At 44.0% G+C, this 22,887-nt stretch overlaps 1 protein-coding gene across 1 annotated transcript; it reads left to right on the plus strand.

The window, feature by feature from the left end:
• The first annotated feature begins 260 nt into the window (after positions 1-260).
• On the plus strand, positions 261-21,091 carry MOGAT1 (monoacylglycerol O-acyltransferase 1). The gene is made up of 6 exons (XM_054207578.1): positions 261-489; positions 10,216-10,394; positions 10,810-11,011; positions 13,597-13,771; positions 17,450-17,649; positions 20,734-21,091. Exons 1-6 carry the CDS (start codon positions 396-398, stop codon positions 20,886-20,888), a joined length of 1,005 nt encoding a protein of 334 aa, XP_054063553.1. The 5' UTR covers positions 261-395; the 3' UTR covers positions 20,889-21,091.
• Positions 21,092-22,887: the final 1,796 nt, after the last annotated feature.

The raw sequence follows: 22,887 nt of genomic DNA on the forward strand, positions 1-22,887 counted from the left end.
CCCGGGAAGGGGGCAGGGGGTACGGCAGAAATGGCGCCTATCCCTGAGGAGAAGCGGCCCGCCCCGCTCCCCCGGCGCCGTTTGTTGGAGCCGGGGCGGTGGAAGCGGCCTTCCGAGAGCCGGCGGGGAGCGGGTTTGCCGGGGCGCGGGGGCGGAAGGTGTCCGGGGCGGGCTGCGGCGGGGCGGCCGCCTCCCCGTCCCCGCCCGCTGGGGCCGCGCCCGGGCCCCGCGGCCGTGGGCAGCGCCGGCGGCGGGAGGGGGCGCGTCCCTGCCACACAAGCCGGGGGCCGCGGGTGGCGGCGGCAGAGCGGCGCGGCGGCCGGCTGCGACCGGGACCGGGAGAGGGGCTGGAGCCGGCGGGTCCGTGTCTCCCTGCGCTCTCTCCCGCCGCCGGCATGAAGGTCGAGTTTGCCCCCATCAACGTCCCCCTGAAGAGGAGGATCCAGACCGTCGCCGTGCTGCAGTGGATCTTCTCCTTCCTCCTGCTGGGTAACAGCCTTCCTTCTCCCTGCCCCGGAGAGAAAAGGGGGAAAAAGTCAGCTTTTTCCTTAACCAGCATCAACCGTGGGCATCGGTCTGTGTCACCTGTGGTTCCACCTGGGATGAGAGGTGGCGAGTGGCTCCCCGGCTACCCCTGGGCGGGCAAGAGCATCACACATCTGGGCTTGGGCCTTCTCTGAAAACTTTGGATGGCTTTTTCTCTTTTTTGGGGGGTCTATTTCTTTCTATGGGTTCTTTTTCGAATATGATGTTTAAAAGCTAGTGACCGCATCTTCTCATTGAGGTGCCCACTAGGTTTCTGACAACTACCAACTTTTTAACTTTTTACTGAACTTTATGGTCATAAAGGCTGGCATGTGACTAATGGCTGTTTTCATTACTGATTTTGTAAAATAACTCTATATTCTGTAGTTCAATAAAATTCTCATTTAGCTAGCTGATGAAAATTAGTAAGGATCAACAGTGAACTGGCTTAAGGGCAGCCACTTCTGTAATTGTATTAAAAATGTCCTTACTTGCTTTAAGAAAGCGTTGCTAACAATTTTTCTTGGTAAACTTTTTTGTCTGATTATTCTTCTATAGTGAAATTTCCTAATATCTTAATAGATTCCTATCACTAAACATTTATTCACAGCAGCAGATCTTACTCTCATGGGTAGTTATCTTGAACTTGATAAAATGAGTCACTTGATAAGGTAAGCTAAGCCTTAACGCTCTGGGACCGGATCCATGGATTGTGTAAATTGGCAAGAGGTTATTGAATAGTCTATGTGGAAGAAAACTCAGAATCTGAGGTGTGAAGCGACTGGCTACCTGTGCGTTACTGTAAATGTTGGAATGTTTTACCATCGCGTGTGCTTTAGGACATATAAGGAGAAACAAAATGTGCACGTATCTTCCTTGTATATCTTGCAAATACAGTATCATTCAGTTGGTGGTTTCTTGTCTTTCAGACAATTGTTTTTAGGTTGTCAGCCCACACATAAGTGATTCAGGTGTGTGGGGTAAGCATGGAGGGTATGAAGCACCTTCATAGGTTTATCCTTAGCACTTCGCTGTTTTATGTTACCTCTAAACTGTACGTGGTTAGACTATAAACAGTTCATGTTTGTGGCAACATTGTAAATAGCCTGTGCTACTGTTATTGAATTAGAACTTGGCATATCCATTAGTCCAGTGTAATGATAACACAGTAGAAGTTCAGTGGCAGCGGAAGGAAACAATTTTTATCCTAGGTTGGTTGGTAACAATGCTGGTGCAGAAAATCCCGTCCTTCTTTGCTTCCTAGAAGTGATTGGGCTGCAGAAAATCCTCAGTTGGTGCAGTTCAGTGGGAGAAGCAGGCAGCTGTCTTCCGCAGCTGGAGCTGCATGGGAATAAATGTCAAGGAAAATCAACAAGGAGGGCGTCTTATGGCTGGTTATGTTGAATACAGTGAGTGCACGCCATCATGAAAAAAATATGTTTGCAAGAATGCTTACATTTTGGTGGACAAATTGATTTTAGTAATAATAAGCTGCTTGTGCTTTCATGGGGATGTTGATCTTTAGAGCTATCCAAGGTGACCTTGTAACTTCGTGGGCGTACCTTTTCGGTCATAGGACAGTTGGAGTGATCTGGCTGAAAAGTTTCGCTTAGCTCCAGGAAAATTCAGATGGCTGAATCCTAAATGACTTAAAGAAGGGAAAAATGGGTTGGTTTCTGAAGTTCTGGATTGCCATTATGTCTGGATTTTTCAGACTTCTATTTCTTGTCTCCTGAGCAGACAAAGCATGGAAACATTGTTTGTTTGTAAGCTCTTGAATTCAAGAGTGACGCTTCCAAATCATGTAGGGGATGCCAAAGTACAAGTGAAAATACTGTGTGAAGTCATGGCAGCATAGGTTGCAAGGGTGGGTGTTGTTTGGGGGTGGGTATGTGGCTGGAACTAGTTTATACCAAGCAAGTTCTTATGTAGATTCAGTCTTTTTTTTTTATATAAAAATATCTGCATGAACACCATGTAATAACTAATGGCTCATATTGTAGATACAGGGATTCTGTTTGGAGCAGTGAATAAATGGGGTACTAGCTTAGTTGCTAAAGTTGTCCATCTAGGTATGCAGTGAGGTGCCATATCTTAATAAAACGTACCGATAGGACTAACAGATAAAGTAAGAGAACTCTAAAAATTAGTGCTCTGAAAGACAAAAGCTGAACTGGGTAATGATATCCTTTAGATCTGGCGAGTGACATGTGAAAACATGATCTGGCACCCAGAGTAAGCTGTAAGGGGAACATGAGTCTATTACAACTTGGAATACACAATATGACTTGCATAGAAGACTCTGAAAATGATGCATTGGTTTTATCTTCCCCTGAGACCCTTAAGAATAGCTGAATTTAATGTTATAAGCCAGTTGTGTTGTGTTAGTCTTTGCCACTGTCTCTCCAGGCTAGCTTTGTTGTAATGCTGCGTGGTTTTCTGAGACCATGGAACTGATGATTGAAAGTGCCCTCTTGCATGTGGGACTAAAGGTGACTCCCAAGTTGGCCTGAAATACGTATATGCAATAGTTGTTGAAGACTGTGGATCTCATCACCACTTGTAGAAAGAGCAGATCAGTTGTCAAACACTGAACAAATAGCTGCAGTAGCATGGTACAAACAAGAAAGTTCGGCTTCTTTGCACAGTGTCCTGGCTTGGGCTGGTTCTGCACTAAACATACATTGCTTCTGCTGTAGAGCGTAGGCAGAATAAACATGCGCCTGCCCCCAAAAAGGCTGTACAGATGCACACAGAATTTCATTACGTACAAAAGGAACCTCTTTAAAATTCCGGGTATAAGTTGTTCTGCTTCCCTGCTTTGTACTCTGAGCTGCCAAAGTTCACCCTCAAACAGAAAAGACAAGTTCTCATTGTAGCAGTAGTTCTTCTGTTAGTTATCCAGGGGCATGACACCAGAAGCAAAAATGAGCTTGGAAATACTGTGATCTGTGTTTAAGAGCTTCTGGATTAGATGAGAGAAGTGCCCATGTAACAGTTTCCCACCCTGTGCCAGCTGAAACTGCTGTAAGGTTTTCTTTCCTGTGTGCTGTAGTAAGTACAGCAGACTAAAACAGTTTAGGTAAAGTTCCACGAAAAAAAAAAAAAGTGTTTTAAATGGGATTCTTTCTTTTTAAAGAAGCAGAAATCCCAAAGAGCTTCAGGCTGAAGCATAATTTCAAGTCATTAGCGTTTCAGTGCTGAAACAGCAAATATATGAAGTTTTGCAGTTTCAGAGTACCTACTTTGGGAAAAAAAGTTGAAACAGACAATTTTGATAGATGTAGTTTTATACCTGTAATTACTGTTATTAGAGGTTCATCAGCTTGATGACGGTCCCGGGGCAGGTCTGGCCCCTTTCCACCTGCTGTGGCACCTACATTGTGTCCACCTGTGAAGCTGTGTGCTGATATCTGCTTGTGGGCTCTCTGTGCCATTGTCCAGCCCAACCCCAGGCAGAAAGTCACCTGCAGAAATGGAATCTCCAAGCCTGTAAGCGCTGCTGGTGTTTAGCGTGAAATCTTTGCTTTTAAGCTTGGAAATTTTTTTCTTAAGAACTTTGACTGAGTTAATTTTGCTGCAGTTAATAGTATGTCTGATATCCTTCTGTTAGTGTAGGTTTTCTGTTTCTGGCACAGCGGGGAGCAGTGATTTCCCCTCGGTAGGTGAGCGCGCTGTGCTGCGGGGCTGAGCTGTGTGCCTCTGGGAGGGAGGTTCAGTTTGTATCAGTACCCGGGCCGGAGGTAGATCAAAGGGTTCGTTTCAAGGCAAAACAATTTAAACAAAGAAAATCGATGAGATTTGCGTTAAGTGCCCCTTCGCGGGTGCTTTAGCCTTTTGTTTTTCTTCCCCTCTAATGTATACAAATCAAATGACAGCGTTTTGGAGAAAACAAAGCCAGAAGGTGAGTGGGCAAGCTTCCCCTCTGCCAACTTCTGTGCATTTGATATGAAAAGGGACAGTGGGATTTGAGCGTGTACAAAATCAAATAGAGAACTAGGTAAGTTGGGGGGGGGAGGGGGTGGTGTCTTGGTCCGGGCAAGGAGAGATGGAAATGAGAGAGAGTTTGACCCTATGACAACGATACCAGGATTTTATTTTGAGACAAGGTGGTGGTAAGGGAGGATGGTGCATCTTCTGTGGCTCACTTTCTGGGTCCAGCAGTGGCACGCTGGTCTTCTCCTTACTGGGGGCCTAGGAAGTGACTGTTGTGCATGCACCCCTCTGTTTATTTACGAAATAATAATATGAAATTAGTGCATAGTTCAAGGTGTACTTTAATATGCATGAAGCCACAAAATAATATGCTAAAGACATTAGCATATATTAAAGTACATCCTGTTCTCTAGTGATTAGACTTCTGTGCATGTAGCATGTAGGATGAAGTGCTCTGTTAATTGAAGTTGGCAGGAGACAGTTTGGAGTTGTGGATCTGGCTTCCGCAAAAGAATAGAAATGATGAAACGTTTGCCACAGAGTAAAATATTGCTGCTGGAGTAATAAGTGAGTTAAGTGTTGAGAAAGCAGGTGTCAGTGTAATGTGCTAAAGCAAAAAATAGCCTTTTCCCTGAACGTGTGATGGTGTTTTGTTATCTGGTGCTGATTTAATTCATCAGCTATAGCTGGCTAACTAAAAGGGTCTCATTCTTCCTCAGAGCCTTTTTAAAAAGAACTCTCTTTTGATACCTAAGAAAACTCAGCTCAGCTCTGCGAGCCTTTCCTAGCAGGCTGGCTGGCATTGCTGCTTGGTTTTGTCAGCCCATGCTCATCTGTCCCCGAAGCCGATTACTGGCTCACGGGCAGGGACCAATGTGTAATCACGGAGAATAACAGGGTATTTACTGATGCTTGACTGACTAGTATTTCTAGGAATTCTACCTATGTTACTTATATCTTAGGGAGGGAATTTAAGCATGCGTCCATGAATATTTGTATCTCTGAAGAATAAGAACAGAAAAATGGCTGTGCTGCGTCAGGCCAGAGGCCCTGGCTTGGCAACCTGTATGTGACCATAACTGGTAGTGGATATGTAAGGAGAAATAAAAGAAACAGGAAATATGTAGACTACTTTTGACATGCTGTCTCAGGATTTGGTAATTAGTAACTCGAGGATTTACTGTATCCAGACGACTCTACAAGTCAATAGTCCCTAATGCTCTGTATCTCTAGTTTATCAGTATTTGTCAACGGAATTGCTTGGCTTGCTTGGGAACTGCAACCAAATTCCAGAGTAAACAGCCTATAAACCAGCCTTCAAACCTTGGCATCTGAGGGTTTGCATTTGTTATCATCGTAGTGTTGAAACACAGCTCCTTTGATGGGAAAGCTTATGAGTGGGCCTCCCAGTTGTGACCAATAAATTGAGAAAGGACCTCTGCCAGGAGAGACTGATAGCTATTCAACAAATAATGACCTCCTTGCTACCTTGGTCCTGGGGATGGCTACCAAATTCCTGTGGACTTTAACAATTTTCCAGTGCAGTTAGTTTAAATAAAGTCCCGGTTTGTTCTTTGCTAGCGGTACAATTTTCGCTGGGCAGTTCCTGTATGTCATGGGTAGAAAGCCACAGCAAGTTCCCCTGGTTCTGGTGGGAATCTGTATATTGACAGAATTGCACAGACTAGTAGGATCTAAGCAGGATAGTACTAACATTATGACTTTTTTAAGAAAAGAGACTTTCTGTGTAAAAGCTGGAGAGGAGTACTCTGCAGAGGCATGAACTTGCCTACTGTTGCCTTTGCAGATTGCCTCCTCACGGGTGCTGTCTGTTGTCTCAGGTCTTCTTTTGGTAGCGCTGTCAGAGTTCATTTGCTGTACGTGTTATTTCATTTACATTTCTATCCCTTTCTTTGCCATTTATGAATAATTTACAAAGTATTTCCAGGAATTAAGGCTGGTTTTATTTGTTTATTAGGGATGAATATTAGCAAATGTTTATTAGGGATGGAAACGTTACTGTGCAATTCTTCTTGTGTGTTCCCTCCAATGTTCTGTTCCAAAGCAGCGCAAACTGCTTTGCTTGGCTTTATGGGGTCCTACAGCAGTGCTCATTGGATTGAGATGAGCACCCTGGCCACCTAGGGTAGACCTGCGCTGGCCAGGCATCGTTTGTGACTGCTCTGAGAATAGAATAATAAAATCATAGAATATCTCAAGTTGGAAGGGACACAGAAGGATCCTCGAGTCCAACTCCCTGCTCCTCACAGGACTACCTAAAACTAAACAAAATGACTAAGGCCGTCACTCGGTAATGGGAGGCTTTTCTTCTAGTGGACAATCTTAGCTGTGGTGGCCCTCACGGTAGATATTACTCAAATATTTTTGACTCCTTAGTAACTGCAAATGCATTCAGAGCTCCCAATTACTGGGATCACCCATATTTCCCCACCCAATGTGTTGGTTTCCTACTTCCTATCTCTGTGGCATTTAACATTTTACGAATTGGTGCCCACCTCTGCAAACTTAGAGGCTAAGTAATGAGCGAAGCATCAGGTGTTCGGACATCATTGGGCAGGATAGCTGCCAGTGCTGCTAACTAACACTGTATATGGTATTTTTCATCCATTTCTTGCAACAGATGAGCATCCATGTGTGGTAAATAGGGAAATGAAGGAAAAGGGACTCGCCAATGTTGGCTGGCAAACCAGATGTTCAGAGTCCCATGGCAGTGATTTGCCTTTTAATTCAGACTGCTTCCCTTTTGTCCCCACCGTTCCAATACACCACAGATGTATTTTCAAAGCTTTAATTCAAGTTTAAGCAAAAAAATATGCTTACAGTGAACACTGGAACTACATCCGAGGAGGCAATGATATAGTAAGGTGACAAATTCCAAGTTATTCACCTTTTGCCTGGAATTTGTTTATGAATTTATGTAAAATGGTTGCTATTTATTTACTCGCTGTCTTCTCTGAAGGAGAAAACAACTGGGTTTGTGTTTATAGGTTTATTGGTTTTGAGTCACCAGTGTTTAACTCATCTTGCAGGCTCTTAATGCATTGAAATAATAAGGAGGTATGGTAAAAGGAATTTGCTTTGTGTGTCTCATTGCAAATGCAATACTAAATCAGCTTAGTCCTACAAGATGCTGAACTCCCCTCAGGACGTGCTGACAGCGTACTTATCTCCCCATACCTTACATGCACGCAGGAATGTGTTCTAGCTAAAGCAAAGCAGTGAGCTTGTCAATCTCAGGTTTGTTTGTCTCAAAAGTATTAAATAGTGCTATCTGGCACTTACTACTGCTGATTTAATTAGCTCTCACGGCAAGGATACTTTGATCCAAAGCACATTTCGGGTATTTGGCTAGGAAACCGATAGTAAAAAGCCACGTGATTTTGCACTGAGCCAAAAGTCCTTCTGAAAGGAAGGGTAGGAAATAGAAATCCTTGCCAACTTTTGCATAACAACTTGAAATTAATTGATTTATGGCAATTAAAAAGCTTCTCATACTTATTCAAACTTAGACCGTGAACCTTGGCATCCTGTCCAGATTAGCATTCCTAGAAATTTCTATAGTTTCAGGATCTCTTCTTCAAAGAACAGGTAATGACTCTTGCTCAAAATATTTCAGTGCCTATTTTGAAGTGTTGCTGGTATGGATTTCCCAGTGACTTCTCCCTCCGGAGCAGTGGAATTGAGCGTCATCCTACACTTTGTTACTTGTCTTGCATTAATGATGTTCCCCAGGACTTGTTGCAGCTTTTGGGAGTTTCCCACACTGACTTTGGATGTCTGTGGACCTCAGTTAGCTCTGGTATTTTTCTAGGGCTTTTACTGGGGTGCTTCTCTGTGCAAGACCGGGGTTGTCTGTTTAAGAAGTAGCTTCTGTCCTGATGGTACTGAAGAATAGAGTATCCCTCAAAACAGTAGATGTGATCCTGCTTCTGGTTTTATTTATGGCTGTTCCCTTCTTCCTTCCTCAGAACAAATACAATTCCTTCTTTTTCTGCTCATTCCCTGCCAGAAATGGGAATGTTCATCCCTTTCTTTCCTACTCAATCTAACCAGCAGCCTTGCTTGCTCTGTCTGCTTCTGGATTCTGCAGTAGTTCTCGGGTACTCCATGATGATATATCCATTTCTGCTCTGAAGGTGCAGTCAGACTAGGCACATGGGAAAGTTGGCTGAAGTTCAGAAAAAATAAGTATTCAGGTTGGAGGAAACACAAGAGTGCTCCTAGGCCAAATTAAGCTCAGAATTTCAGCAGCTCGGAACCTGCTTAAGGAATCTGCTGTGAGTTTTCAACATCCAAGAAATCTCTCTCGAATGGAGCTGATCTTAACTAGGATGAATGGTTTTTACTCTTGGTCCATCTGCTTATTTCAGAGTTTTCAGGTCTGTCAATATTTACATTGTGTTAGGCAAATTATTGCCCGATGTACTTCTGTTATTTTTTTACTCTCGCTCTATTTACTTGTTTAGCTCAACATGTTTCACCAGTGTAACTCTTTTTAGGACATAACAGGACGTTGCCCTCATGAAATCCAGTCGATTGTGGGCCATACAAAGTACCACTTCTGCTTTGTAAAATGTCACAGAAAAACTCCTGTTTTATATCTGCCTATTGAGACTTCCAGCGAGAGCCATGTCCTGTTTTGCTTGCCTTTCTATAAATACATGATGCTAAAGCCCTGGCCCCCTTGCAAACCTGGAACTTGGCACCTGCTGAATTACTCCGATAGGTGAGCCCGCTGCGTTTGGCTCACGGGACAGGGAGAGCAGCGGCTGCAGCTCTGCCGCACTTCAGCCAGCGCTGGCCAGAGCTGCTCGAGTTGCTGCAAGAGCGCGAAATTCTGCAGGTCCTGCCAAGGTAGTGTTTCCATAGGGAGTTGCCCTGCGTGATTATTTCAGGGTTGAGCCCCAAAGTAACACATTCTGTTTAATCAAACAACTTTTTCTGTCTTTTTGAGTTGTGTATAATACACTGCCTATGTATTGTTATTGTGATAGGATGTTACAGTTCTTACTAATCTGGGTCTGAAAGTGTCGGGACTTAAAACTGCTGTTGTTTTCCCATAGCAACAGTGAGTTACCACTTACAGCGACATGTTTAGAGGCTGAAATGGAACTTGTTAATGTTTTGGTCTTGTCTAGTGTATCTCCTTGGCCAGTCACAGAGCACTTTTCACAGGGGAGTAGAACTACCGTTCCTATTTTATAGCTAGAGAAGTTAAGAAACAGAAAGGGAAAATGATTGCCTGACACCACTCCCAATAGAAAAGAGATCTTGCTGTGGCTCCCTTTCCCTGCTGTCCTTCCCTAGCTCTCCTCCCCCCTTCTCGCTCACTGGAGCATCACATCTGTGTCAGCTCTTGCTGTCTCCTTTTATTCTGCCTTAGGTAAAACAGATGCTCTCTACCAAACGTTAGTGTTCACCCTCATCATGGGGAGAAGACAAAATGTGCTGGTTCTCACCTTATGCTTTTGCTTTATGAAAGTAAATCATCATCCTCTTAGACTTATTTCTCCAGTTGTGAAGTAGAGTAAGAACTATAGACTGAGGTGGTACACCCTTGTAGGTGTTTCACTCTCAGTGTAACAACATTCACACAATGTGGGATAAGCTAACTTCAATTTGTAAGCATTTTGAGTAACATCCATAAAAAATGTCAGGGCTGGGAATTCAAGGTCTTAAAAGGAGACAGGTGTGATCCATGTTCTCTGCATGTTCCTTTTTTGTCTCTTGTAGCACAGTTTTGCTGTGGATTCTTCGTGATCCTGATCCTGGGCAACTTTTGGTTCCTTGCTGTCCTGTACCTACTGTGGCTCTACCTCGACTGGGAAACGCCATGCACAGGGGGCAGACGGTCCCAGTGGGTCAGAAACTGGACTGTTTGGAAGTACTTTAGGGAATACTTTCCCATTCACGTGAGTAAACGTTTTCTCTGTAAACATTGGAAAAAGACAGCTTGAATAGCCATGAGCACGGATAGATGTCTCAGACTCATCTTTGGTAAAATTCTAATACTTACTCCAGGGTGTACTTCTTTTTAAAACATGGGAAGTCTGAGATTTATTGACAAAAAGGGGCAGTGGCTGATTTTTCCGCTGGGACTGTTGGATCACAAGGTAGTGCCTCAGCACAGTAAGTGCTAGACTTGATATCTTCAGACACATCTATTTAACTTTGTTCAGCTGTAAAATGGGAAAGTGGTTTAAAGTGCTCAGAAGGAAATTAATTTTCATCAGTTCTGTGTCTTGTCAATGTTCAATCTCTGTACTTGTTTTTGAGAATCCTTCTGAGGTAAGTATTCTAATGTCCTCCCTTGACTCTGTTTTTCAGCTTATAAAAACTTCAGATCTGAGTCCAAATCACAACTACTTGCTTGGCTTTCACCCTCACGGCGTCCTCGTAGCTGGAGCCTTCGGAAACTTTTGTACCAGTTCAAGTTTCAAAAACTTATTTCCTGGGCTTACTCCGTATCTTCATATCATGCCCATCTGGTTCAGCTGTCCCTTCTTCAGAGAATACATAATGAGCGCTGGTAGGTAAAAGCAGAATGTCTCAGCTGTTGGCCTGTGTTGTAGCTTCTGCTTCAAACGTAGGGTCCTATTCCTGTACCTGTGAGTGGTAAGTAATTTCATTTCAGAAGGATCAGCTTTGGTGCTAAGTTAAACCTCTGTTTTATGATGAACAAATTGTCTGCAAAACAATTTGAAAGGTTTTATCAATAGTTTTGTTAAACTATATCACTAAGCTTTTTATCTTTCTGAAAAAAAATGCTGGTTTTCCTGTCCACCATGAGACAGCAGTACTGAGTACCAGTTATTTACAAGAAGAGACAGGCATATTAATTTATAATGTTACTTAGTCACTGCACAGACACTTGTAAAACAAGTTGAGGATAATCTCTTACCTGAAAGGCTTAAAGTACTCCTCATTCCAAATATCTTTCTAGTCAGAAGTTAGTTACCTACTGGGGTAGGGACTGGACTGAGGTTCCATATTGCAAATTTGTGTAATTTCAATGGAGATGTAAACTCTAAAGACAGGAACCTTTTTTTCCTCTGTTCTGAGTAGCACTTGTCGTAAAGGGGTGATATTAATGACTGGTACTGCAGTAATAAAAGATAAAAATAACAAGCAATAAAGTTTGGGGAGCAGAAGATTGTATAATGAGATCAGGACTAATGTTTCCCCCCACAGTGGTTTAATACAGGAGTTATTTTACTTAAATTCATTAAACTAGAGCTTTTGGGTAAGTACGGTCTGGTGCACAAAGCTAGGTTTGGGAGACAGAGATCCAGCTCTTATTCCTGACTGCAACACAAACACTATTCAGCTGCTCCATTTGTAGAAACACGCCCAGCATGTTGTTCAGATTAAAATCAGAATTGTATATCCATATACACTTCAACATACCAGAGAATGCCCTTCCATGCAAGTGTTATTTCTGAGGGGATTCTTTCAGGCTTGGGATTGGCAGTGGTGGAAGATGGCAGTTTTAAACATTGCCTAGCCTGGAAGTCAGCTATACATGTTTTTAGCATCTTGACCCATAGGGATGAGAAATAACTTGAGTAAAAAGCATGCTGAAGAATAGCCAGAACTGTAGCTCATTCTTCACAGGTACGTAGCTGATAAACCAGATATACCTTTGGTATAACAAAATGCTTCCCAAATCTTCCCTGTATTGAAAGCCGTGCTGCTAGCACATTGTTTCATCTCACCACCTTTGTCCCCGAAGCCTACTGGGCTGCGGCCATCCTTGTCGAGGTCCCGAGCCGCTGCATGAGTGAGCGGGAGCCGTGCCCTGAGCGCGGGCCAGCATCTGGGCTGCAGCAGGCAGATAGAGTCGTCCTGTGGAAAGACAGCGGCTCTTGCTTTCTCTTCCAGAGAAAACACACGCCGACCGGTGAACAAGCATCACTCAAATTATTTGTGAGTCTCAGGTCAGCTGCATTTTTCAGAGTAACGATGACTGTGAAGATGTATATGGCAAATGGAAGTAGCTTTTTACTGAGGTCTGAGCTTGCTTCAGTAGCAAGCTATTCCTCTCAGTGGCCAGCTCGCAAAACTAGGTCACAATCATCTTCCCTTTCTTGTGAGTTTTTCATAATCCATGTTGTAATGTCCCTAATAAGGAAAAAAAAAAAAGCAAGCAGGTCACAGGAGATGAAGTCTCTGCTTAGCAGCATCCAAAAGACCACACCTTGATAGTCACCCTATAAAAGACCACCAACAATGCGAACTAGACTTGATCTCTAGGTCTAATTTAGGCTATATTAATTCAACACCATGTAATTAAATGTGGCTTCTGTGTAAATGGTACCACTGTGAGCCTTTGAAGTAAAATTTATGGCCCAAAGGACTCTGGAGGGGCCAGATGCATATCTGTTAGAAAGCGGATTTTTTTGAAGCCCCAAGTTCAGAGCAAGGTCTAAGTTGAGGTTAAAGGCTCATACAGCAGTGTCCCTCTGATTAGAAGTATCAGAGTTAGCAGGAGTACCAGGAAAGCTTCATATATTCTGCTATTTTATCCTAAATAGATTGACGAGTGCCAGGCCCTGGTTGCTAGACAATGAGGAGCTGCAGTCATTGGGAGCGGTACAAGTGACCCTTTTCTGCTCCTTCTGATGCTGCCGTGTCATTGCCTTGGATGGGGCTGCTGCTTTATCGCTTTGAAAAGAGCGGAGGGGATCAGCTTGGCGCTGTGGACCCGTGTTTAAGCTAACAAGTCCTCTATTCATTCTGTTAAACCCTCTGTGCCTGTGTTTGTATGCACCTGCTGTATGGCTTTAGCTGCTGCCTCTCAACAGTGTCTGCTGCCATTCAGCTCTTCTGTTCTCGGCACAGAATCTCTCTGAGGCGGAGTTAAGTTGGCAGAAGAGCACGCTCTTCCCTCAAGATCTCAAAACACCTGTGACGGGCAAACAGCATTTAGCTCATCAGGGTGAAAGCAAAAGACTTACCTAAGACCAAATCTCTTGCAGAGTGAGGGGGTTTGAACCCTGACCTGTGCTGTGATCATTTTGAAACATCATTTAGCTACTGAAAAATATTTCTTAAATACCACTGTACTTGTACATGAAGATCCAGCGGTCACTCTTGTAATGTTTGCTCCTGAAGGCATGGTTTCTGCGTCCAAGGAGAGCGTCTCGTACGTGCTGGATAACAAAGGAGGTGGCCACGCATCCGTCATTGTGATCGGAGGAGCAGAGGAATCTCTGAATGCACATCCTGGAAGTTTAACTTTGAACATCCTCAAGAGGAAGGGCTTTATTAAAATGGCCTTGAAACATGGGTAGGTTTCCCATCTGGGCTGCTGTAGTAAGCATGTGTTGAATACGGATTGATTCTTAAATAGTTCATATTAAAGATAGTAAACTCATAAAATTAGAATTTGAAAGAGTTACTTGTCTAAGAACATGCAGATGTCTGGCACAGGAGCCAGTCTGTCCACCTAGATCCAATCTGGGAGTGTTGAAAACTCCCTTTGACTTTCATAATTTGTAAGCAGTAGGTGTTATTAGCATATCTTGGTGTTATGTTTCAGTTGTTTTTTGCCCTAGCAAAGAGTAAGAATTATGAAACAATATTAGTAAACCTTGGCTATTATTGCTGAGTGGAGCAGACATTCTGCTTTCTGTTCTGTAAATTGAAGTTATATTAAGATAAAATTTTCTTATCATTTTAAGCAAACAAAATAAATCTTAGAAAGCTAGGCCCTGTTTTATTAAATCACTGAAAATGGTGGTCTAAGAGGATTTGGTTTCACCTTTATTCTAAAGACTTTCTTTTGAAGATTATTATTTGTAAAACTAAGTTTCTGGGAATTTTTGGTGAAAATCTCAAGAAAATCTAGCTTACGTTTTACTATTGTACAACCATCAGTGCGTAATAAACAGAGGTGGTATTAATATCTTGTGAGTGATTTACACAGTAGAAGCTATTGTATTTGCACTGGGCTGGTCTAGATGTCTTGTATACTAGAAATATTGCAATCAATGACTTGTTCCTGCAAAATCTTTCTGAACAGCTCCCAGGATGACATATTGACATGCGAAGCAATGAGAAAAAAAATATTAGCCTTGAGAAATCTGTAACAGTTTTTTGAGCTATTAGCTGTAAAAAAGGTGGTCTGAGAAGAAGAGCTTTCTGGTTTTGCACGCTATGCTGAGGTCCATTTTTTCTAGTAACTATTCTGTGTCAAAATTCCAAGACGGTTTCTTATACTTATCACTAGGAGACTCATAAAGGACCTATTCTCCAATAGAAAGTAAAACTTTAGTCTAATTTGCACCCAAAATCAACACTTGTGTATTTAAATTGGGACTTCAGTGCCTAAAAGAGTCTTTACTCCAGTGGGATCCTAAACGCTATCAGTAGTCTTTATTTCTTAACCATAAAGTTTAGAAGAATATTTAGGTGCCATTTTTTTCATCATGTCCATGTATATCTGATCTGTCAGATCAAAGGTTGGTGTTTATCTCTCATCTAAACTGATTTGGATTGAGAAACTAGATACACCTGTGCCTCTCATGGCCTTGATTTCAAAAGCATCCCCAACACACAACAACAAGATCAGGACACTTACAAAACACAGGAATGGCCACTTCTTTCCTAATGATGTCCTTTGTTTCAAATGATGTTCCTGCTCTTCTTAAAGATGAGGCTTTTCTAGGTAATTAAGCCTCTTTCTTAACAGAAAGGCATGATGAGGCTTTTCTAGATAACTTTTTAGATAACTTAAGATCTACAGATAACTTTTTCTAGATAACTTAAAAGCCTTTTTCAAGAAAGAGACTTCGTTCTCTAGAGCCCTCCACTAGGGTGCTAATGCCTGTCTCTGCCCCTGTGACTTGAAACCTAACACCTCGCACATGGTCACCTTAACCACCCGGCTACAAGTCAGTCTGGGTCTAAACACTGGCAAGAAAAACCACTTCTGTGTGAAGCATAGGAATCCTGACCTCATTTCTGTGGAGCAGGGCTGTGGGGCAGTAGGGCAGTATGACTCCGGCCCTCGCAGCTCTTGCAGCACTGCTGGCACTCCTGAACTTGGCCGAAAACTCTGCATCCAGTAATTGCTTCTGGTTTTAACGTTTTGTTTCTAACAACTAACAAAATGTGAAACAAGCTTCCGATTCACGTGGAAGTGAAAGGGCAAGGGAGGCTTGCGGGAGGTGGGTGAGAAGAACCACCTGCTGTTGATGCCTCCACGTGTTTCTGGTGCTCATCATCTGCAGCATCAAACAGCAAGAGAGGAAGGGGCGGTGCGGGGACCAGGGGCAGTGAGGAGACCTGTGCCCTCTGGCCCTGGCTCCTGTACTGCCAGCACAGAAGCTGCAGTTCCTCAGTTAGGAACTTGTCAAATGTGGTCTGAATATGTCGGCAAAAGTCCTCTGCGCTTCTGGAAGAGGCATTTTGGTCCGAGGTAGTACAGCTATCTGATGCGAAGTGAAGAAATCCTAAAGACATGAAAGAAATGACGAATCAGCTGACTTATCTTTAGTTTCACAATCGTAAGTTACTTATTTCTCTGTCTCAACCTCCTACATAGCATCTTGCAAAAGCCTTCACCAGATTAAAACAAATCCCACAGTCTCAGGGTGTTATTGCACCACAAGATGTTCCTGTTTGTCTTAGTGTTGTAGTAAAAAGTGGGGTATTTGCACAGCCACAGTATGTACCAGGCTTTTAATATTTCCTTTACAGGTGGCTGGGTGATATATGCTGTATTTGAGAAAGAACCTTTGAGCAGACGCCAATCAGAATAGTGACTGGGAATGACAGTCCTTGGGGTTCCTCAGGCTTGAGAAGCTGCAGAAGCATTTGTTTCTTCTGTACAGGTGGATTTTGATTGTCCACAGTACTTTCCAGCCAGCTCTGTGCTCAACTCATCCTTCCCAAGCATTCAGAGCTCCGCAGCAATTCATCTTGACAATATTACAGCAATGTAGCTCTTTTACAGTAAGGTTTTTCTCAAAGATAGTGTGGGCTGAATTGAGCTAAGATATAGAAGCTCAGGCTTAAGTAAAGCAAATAAACCACCTCTGTATCCTTCAGAGACTGCTCGGGATTACCCTGCTCTTTTTTTTCCTTAAACTCTGTAGAACACGATTTAACGAAACTAAGCATTAATCAAAAAGCGTACTGCAGTCAAGGTTTTAAATATAGCGGTGGTTTTGGAGACAACTGCAGTGATTCCGTCCGCCTAAGCAGTTTGTCCCGGAGCTAGTCAGTGCCTTTCCTCCCAAGCCAACTCATGAACTGAAGGAGAATTCATTAGGCTGCGCAGGAGCCAAAGTGAGTTAGTATAATTTCTGTGGGTAGGATTTGACCTCTGGTAATAATGGATTAAGGCTCGCGTTTTCAAAGAAGTCTGGAGGAAGCAGGATTTCACTGGGAATTGGACAGCAGGGGAATTTGGCACTGCACTCCTGTCTGTAAGGATGTCTGGTTTTTATCACGGTTTTTGTGCTGAAATGAAGTGCGTGCATTACCCCGGTCAAAAGGCAGGAGAAAGCCAAGATCTGGTTTTGATGCCACCCAGCTGGGAGCATTATAAGGTTAACGATGATGTTTCTTTGCTTGCCAAGGGAGAAAATGCTGTGGTGGACTTGCTGAAATAGCGGTGGATAAGATCATAATTGTAATTATGATATATACAACTATTAATTTTTATGATTATGAACAGTCATAAAAAGTTGTGATGCGTACCAACCAGCTAAATACTGCCCGAAAGCTAGTTGCTAGTTATATGCCAGTCACTTGTGTTGTGGGGTTTTTGTGTTGGTTTTTTTTTTTAAACCCCGAAGCAGCTGCATATCCGAAGAGCTGAATGCCTGTTACTGATGAAGTCTAGAGCTGCCGACGCTTTCTGGGCTGGTTATTGTGAAACCGTTTCCATGCTGCCGACGGGAACCGCAGTGGAAGCATGGGCTGATGCGGGATTCTCAGTGTGCTCCTTGTTTTACAGGGCTCACCTGGTCCCAGTGTTTTCCTTTGGGGAAAATGAACTATTCAAGCAAGTCGCAAACCCCAAAGGTTCACGGCTCAGAAACGTGCAGGAGAAGCTGCAGAAGATAATGGGCTTTGCTTTACCACTGTTTCATGCTAGAGGAGTATTTCAATACAGTTTTGGCTTAATACCTTACAGGCAACCTATTCATACTGTTGGTAAGTTCCCCGTGCCTTTTCTAATGCTTTTGCACATGTTTAAAAACACGTAAGTGTGCTACTAATATCTGTGCAAATTTATAAATCTGTTCTAACAGAAACAATTGGTTACCGTGCATCTAAAGCAAGGATGTGGGGTTTAAAATAAATATTTCCTTTTTTTAAAAACATTCCTGTCCTTCCCCAATTAAAAGGGGAGATTCTTTTCTCCCTTTCCCCTTTCTGTCCTAGGCCAAACTTTATTCTTCATTCGCAGTTATTCACAGGCTTCTATCCTCAGCAATCCTCAAGGGAACCCAAGAGTTTGTCCAGCCCAGAGGGCTGCCACAGCTCTGGAGCTGCTGTTGCGGATTCTGGACGCTGTGATTAAGATGCCCGGCACCTTAATTTCCCAGCCCTGCAGAGAAGCAGCGGTTGGGTGTCTCAGCTGATGCGTGGCCGCCGTGGTGGTGCTCCAGAGCAAGGAAGGATCTGGTGCAGCCCTGACCCGGTGCTCGTGGGGACTGGGGAGAGACGGAGGAGGTCAGGGAGAGGGCACCTTGTGGCAGCTCTGCCACAGCCCTGCAGCAGGCTGCGGCTTCAATGGCATTGCAGCTCCCTAGAGTCTTTCCTTCCCTTTTGTTTTTTTTTCCCCAAGGAAAGATCCCTTCATGTTTAATTGAGAGCATGCATGCCATGTCGACAGGCAGTTGGGAAGAGATTTTTCCCCAAAAGCTTTCGTCCCTGGTTGTTTGCTCTCACTGGAGTGTAGGACTGAATGTCTGTCTCTCTTTTTTTTTTTTTTTTTTTTTTTTTTTATTGGAATGGCTTTAACTAGTGCTACTGGCAACCACACTTTTAGGCTCTGAGCTGAGTGAACTAATGAAGCCTATTTCTACAGAAAAGTACATCAAGTGGTACTCCACAAGGGACATTTAAGAAGGCCCACCTTTTAGTATGGTTAGTACAACTCAAATCAAAAATGTTTAAGGCAAAAATGTAGCTCTTTTTATGTTAAATTTCATGTCGCTCTGTGTCTCATCAGTGCATATAGTTAAATGTTTTAGAAAAGATTTAATTTTTGAAGCCCACGTTGCGCACAGGCAGGCTAAAAATGCCACTTATTTTAAAGCCAAAAAGTTTTCAAAGCACTGGAATGAGAGAAACGTATTTTCTGCAGTTTTCCTTGGGCTGATGATATAGAGACTGTTCTGAAGCTTAAAACGCCTTTCGCTTTGAGGCAAATCTTCATCATTGTAACGCTTACTGCAAGGACAGAGGTGGTCCATGGCTAAAGCACTTGAGTGCTTCAGATCAGCAAGACCAACATCTTGAAGCAGAACTTATATGATCTCAAGAAATCCCCTACCTTTGGTGTCTCTGTTTCCTCATGTTTGAAAGCTATCAGCGTGTTCTTGGATTCTTGGGGAGGGTCTCGGTATGGCTCAACACGGTTCTGAAAGTGTTAGCTCAGCTCCTGAAAGCTGCAGAGTCACGCTGAGCTCCACCTGAGCCGGTTACCCGTGCTGACAACGTGGCTGGGTGTCAGCGAGTTTCCTCCTGGTTCAGAAGCTGTGGTTCCTAAAGCAAGGAGGTGCAATTCAGCAAAACCAAGGTCCATGAAGTTTGGGTGTTTTGGGCTGGACAAGTGGAGTACTTTTGTTTTTCCTGAAAATTATTACTGAATTTTCTGAATCTTCAGAAACAGAATCAACTCTCAAATATTAAATTAAGCAGGTTGCTTAAAGCTGCATATAAAACTAGAGATGAGTGTAGTTTCCAATTCCACAAGAAGTCTCTGCTCGTAGGAGAAGAGACCGCTGCAGAAGGGCTTGGTGGTGGGGGTTGTTTGATGTTTCCAGTAATGCTTCTGGAAATCCTGTATTGGATGTATATTGATTTCCCACCCCCGCCCCCCAAGGTATTGCTCAGTGCAGGGCTGGGTTCTCATTCTCACCCGTAGCCACCTAATGTCTGAATTCCAGCACCATGTAGGGCCCGAGAGCTGTTGGCAGCTGGAGCTGCAGCAGGAAAATGCAGAATCAGCCCCTTTGCGGTTCTGGCTTAACTTCCCTTCCTGTTAGTCAACACCATCCAATTTGAAGTCGCAACATCTGCTGAAAGGGATTTTCGGGTGCCTTTATAAAAGCTCCTGGGGGGTGCTTTTAACTCTCTGCTCCTCTACAGACTTCCTCTGTAATCTTGGTCGGTCTATTAAGCTCTCAGTGCCTCCAGTGCAATAATAGGTGTCAAAATCTGTGGTGATTGAACAACGCAAGGAAGACTGAGATCATGGGAAGCTTCTCTTAGCTTATCATAGGCTTTTAAGTGGTAGCTTTTTGCGGAGGAGGAGGCTGCCCTCTGGACTGCTGGGGAATTACCTCCCGTGCTCCCTCTCCCTCTCACTCCAACAGAGCAGGTCGCAGGCTTTGTGCCGTGCTTCTTGCCTGGAGGACGCTTCAGTTGGATGAGACTGGTGGGCGATGGATGGTTCAGAGAGACCTTCCAGGGTCTGGGGGTTTTATGCGCTTCCTAGGCTGAGGTAGCCAACATAATCTCTGGCGCTGGTGCAGCGATACCCATTCTGAATAAATCGGAGGCTATCTGTATTTCCTTCAGTCCTGTTCATGTGGCTGCGTGCTTGAGGCCACCACTATCCTCTTAGGCATGTCCCTCACACTGGATACTGTTAGCTTTCAGAGCAGAAGATGGTGAGAAGGTACATTTTTTTTAAATGCTGTTTTGAACTTGTGGAGTACTGCCCCGATGGCAAGACAGCACGTGGCCCATAGGATTGTACGTTGAAGTTGTGACCTGCTCCTTCAAGTAAGGGCTTAACCCCCTCCTCATTTTGCTGCTAAACTGAAATGATGGGGGGGGGGGGTGTTTAAATTCACGTGATCTGAACTCGAGCAAAAGGAAGTGGAGAAGCAGAGCCAGGGCTCAGGCTTGTGAAAGGCAGGATCAGGCCCCGGGGCAGGAGAATTGTGCCGTGGTTCTGCCGCCTGGCTGGGAGCGGTGGTGGAGCTGTTACCGGAAGGAGAGCAGTTCTACATGAAGAGAGATGTCAACGGAGCTAATGCTGCTCTTGTGTTTGATTTACAGTGGGAAGCCCCATCCCTGTAAAACAGAACTTGAACCCCACCACTGAAGAGATTGAACAGCTACATGCACTGTACCTACAGAAACTAAGAACATTGTTTGAAGAACACAAAAGAAATTATGGGATCCCTGAGCATAAATCTCTCATCTTCGAGTAGCGAATTATAATTCGTAACTCCAAATCTCGGGGAAAAAAACAACGTATGCTGAAAGATGTCTTTCCTGCAATCGGTATTTTGCAATCTGTAATTATCCTTGTGTAAGGAATAATTTTAAGAGGGGATTATTAGATGATTTATTGATTTTTATCTTACTCTTGGGGAAAAAAAATAAATAAATCCTTAAGGTGTGAGCCTGGAAACTGTGAGCTGTTTTGAGTTGTCCTTTTAGGTTTATTCGTACCAGAAATGCTCATGAGAAACTCAACATGCGTGTTCTTACCACCATGGTACCTAACCGTAGCTTGAGCAGAGGAAATTGTCCCAGCGTGAGATCGCGAGCAAGAAAAGTAAAAACCTGAGAAGTCCGTGATTATAATTTGAGAGATTTACTGGCACATATTAAACATGACATCAGGTTGTTCTCTGAATAGCAAAAAACCCCGCTGCTCTTCTGTAGAAATGAAGGCATGTGTTTTCAGCTATTATAAGCCATTTACGTGTGAATTTAAGAATAAATAGGAGCTTTCTGCCCTGAATAGGATATCAGCAAAGGTGGTTTGTCCAAGTAATGGAGCAGAGCAAACCCTCCCTTTGGAGGAAGATCAGCACGTTGAGTTTTCTGTGAGCGTGTATATGCTGTGTGGTGAGAGCGAAGTGATTTTGTTTGTTTTGGACAAGCTGTGCTTTGGATTGTCAGTTGGGAAGATGAAGCGGCTTTGTTTGGTAGTTCCAGCCTCAGAGGAGACGGCAGGCACCGGACAGGAGAAGCGTACCGCGGGAGCTGGCGGGGGAATCATGTGAACTGTGCACCTTGGGCAGATTAATTGATGGTATTCCAAGCACTTCCACAGAAGGTAGGGGAGCTCGGTTTGTTCAGTCTAGTTCTGAAACTTCCCCAAGGAAAGCATACTTGATACATGCCTTTTTCTGCTCCGCGGATAGATGTGGGGCGGTCTGTGGCGCGCTGTGCCGCAGCGCGACACGGCTGTGCTTGAGGCAGTGTCCGCACAGCTCCGGGGCGCAGCAGGTTAAGAGGATGCTTTGTGTTCAAACAAGTGCCTAAATTTGAGAGATGGTGTACCGTCTTTTCCAGCAAAAATACCTAGGTCTTTGAGATGATGGTGTGTGTGAAGAGAATTATAGTACGTTATTGCATTTTTTTTTTTTTACAAGATAAATTCTTGTATGTGTAAATGCTTTGTATCTGCACGTGGATTTTGCAGATCTGGTTTTATTGAAAAATGTTTGATTTGCTTTAAGCAATTTTGGTGCCTGAATTACACCAGTTACGTGCTCTGACTGGACACGGGCAGGCTTGTAGGGCAGGCTGGGCTGACTGCAGCCGGGACAGTTCGGCGCTGGTGCGCCCCGGGGACGGCAGCGCTGGTCCCACAGAGGCACTGGGCACACTGTGTGCTTGCCGGGCTGCAGCCTCCTCAGAAGAAACGCAGTTGGGGTTTTGGGAAAAAGGTAAAACTCTGGAAAGAAAAGATCTTAGCAAGATGAAGGCCTTTAAAGAAAAGGCTGGAAATATCTCGGCTCCCGAGGAGTGGACTCCTAATGAACCAAAGCCCCGAAGCTGAGTAAGTATTTGCCGGACAGAGTGGATGTACATTGATCTGATGTGCTCCAAAAGAACCTCCAACAACAGGTTGGTTTCCTTAGGAGGGCTGTTCCTTCCTGTGCCTGTCTGTCGTTCAGAGGTGACCAGCACTGAGCAGTAAATCCTGCTCTCGCTTTCTCTAGGACGCAGATGTCTTTCTGGGAGCCATGGCTGGAATTCGTCATGCCTGAAGAAGTAGCCCCCTCCTCCCTGACAGACTGCTGTCAGTGTGCCCACAGTTCACCTCTACTCTACTCGAGCTTTCTCGGTGCCATGTGTGCTTGCCCTCCCTTCCCAGGCTTTTGCTACCTGATGACCACTGTGGTGTAGACATCTTACCTCTTCACTCTCTCTCCACCTTTCTCTAGGTTAAGATCTCTGAAAGGACTATGT

The sequence above is a fragment of the Rissa tridactyla genome, chromosome 6, assembly GCF_028500815.1.
Source record: "Rissa tridactyla isolate bRisTri1 chromosome 6, bRisTri1.patW.cur.20221130, whole genome shotgun sequence".
Classification (NCBI taxonomy): Eukaryota; Metazoa; Chordata; class Aves; order Charadriiformes; family Laridae; genus Rissa; species Rissa tridactyla.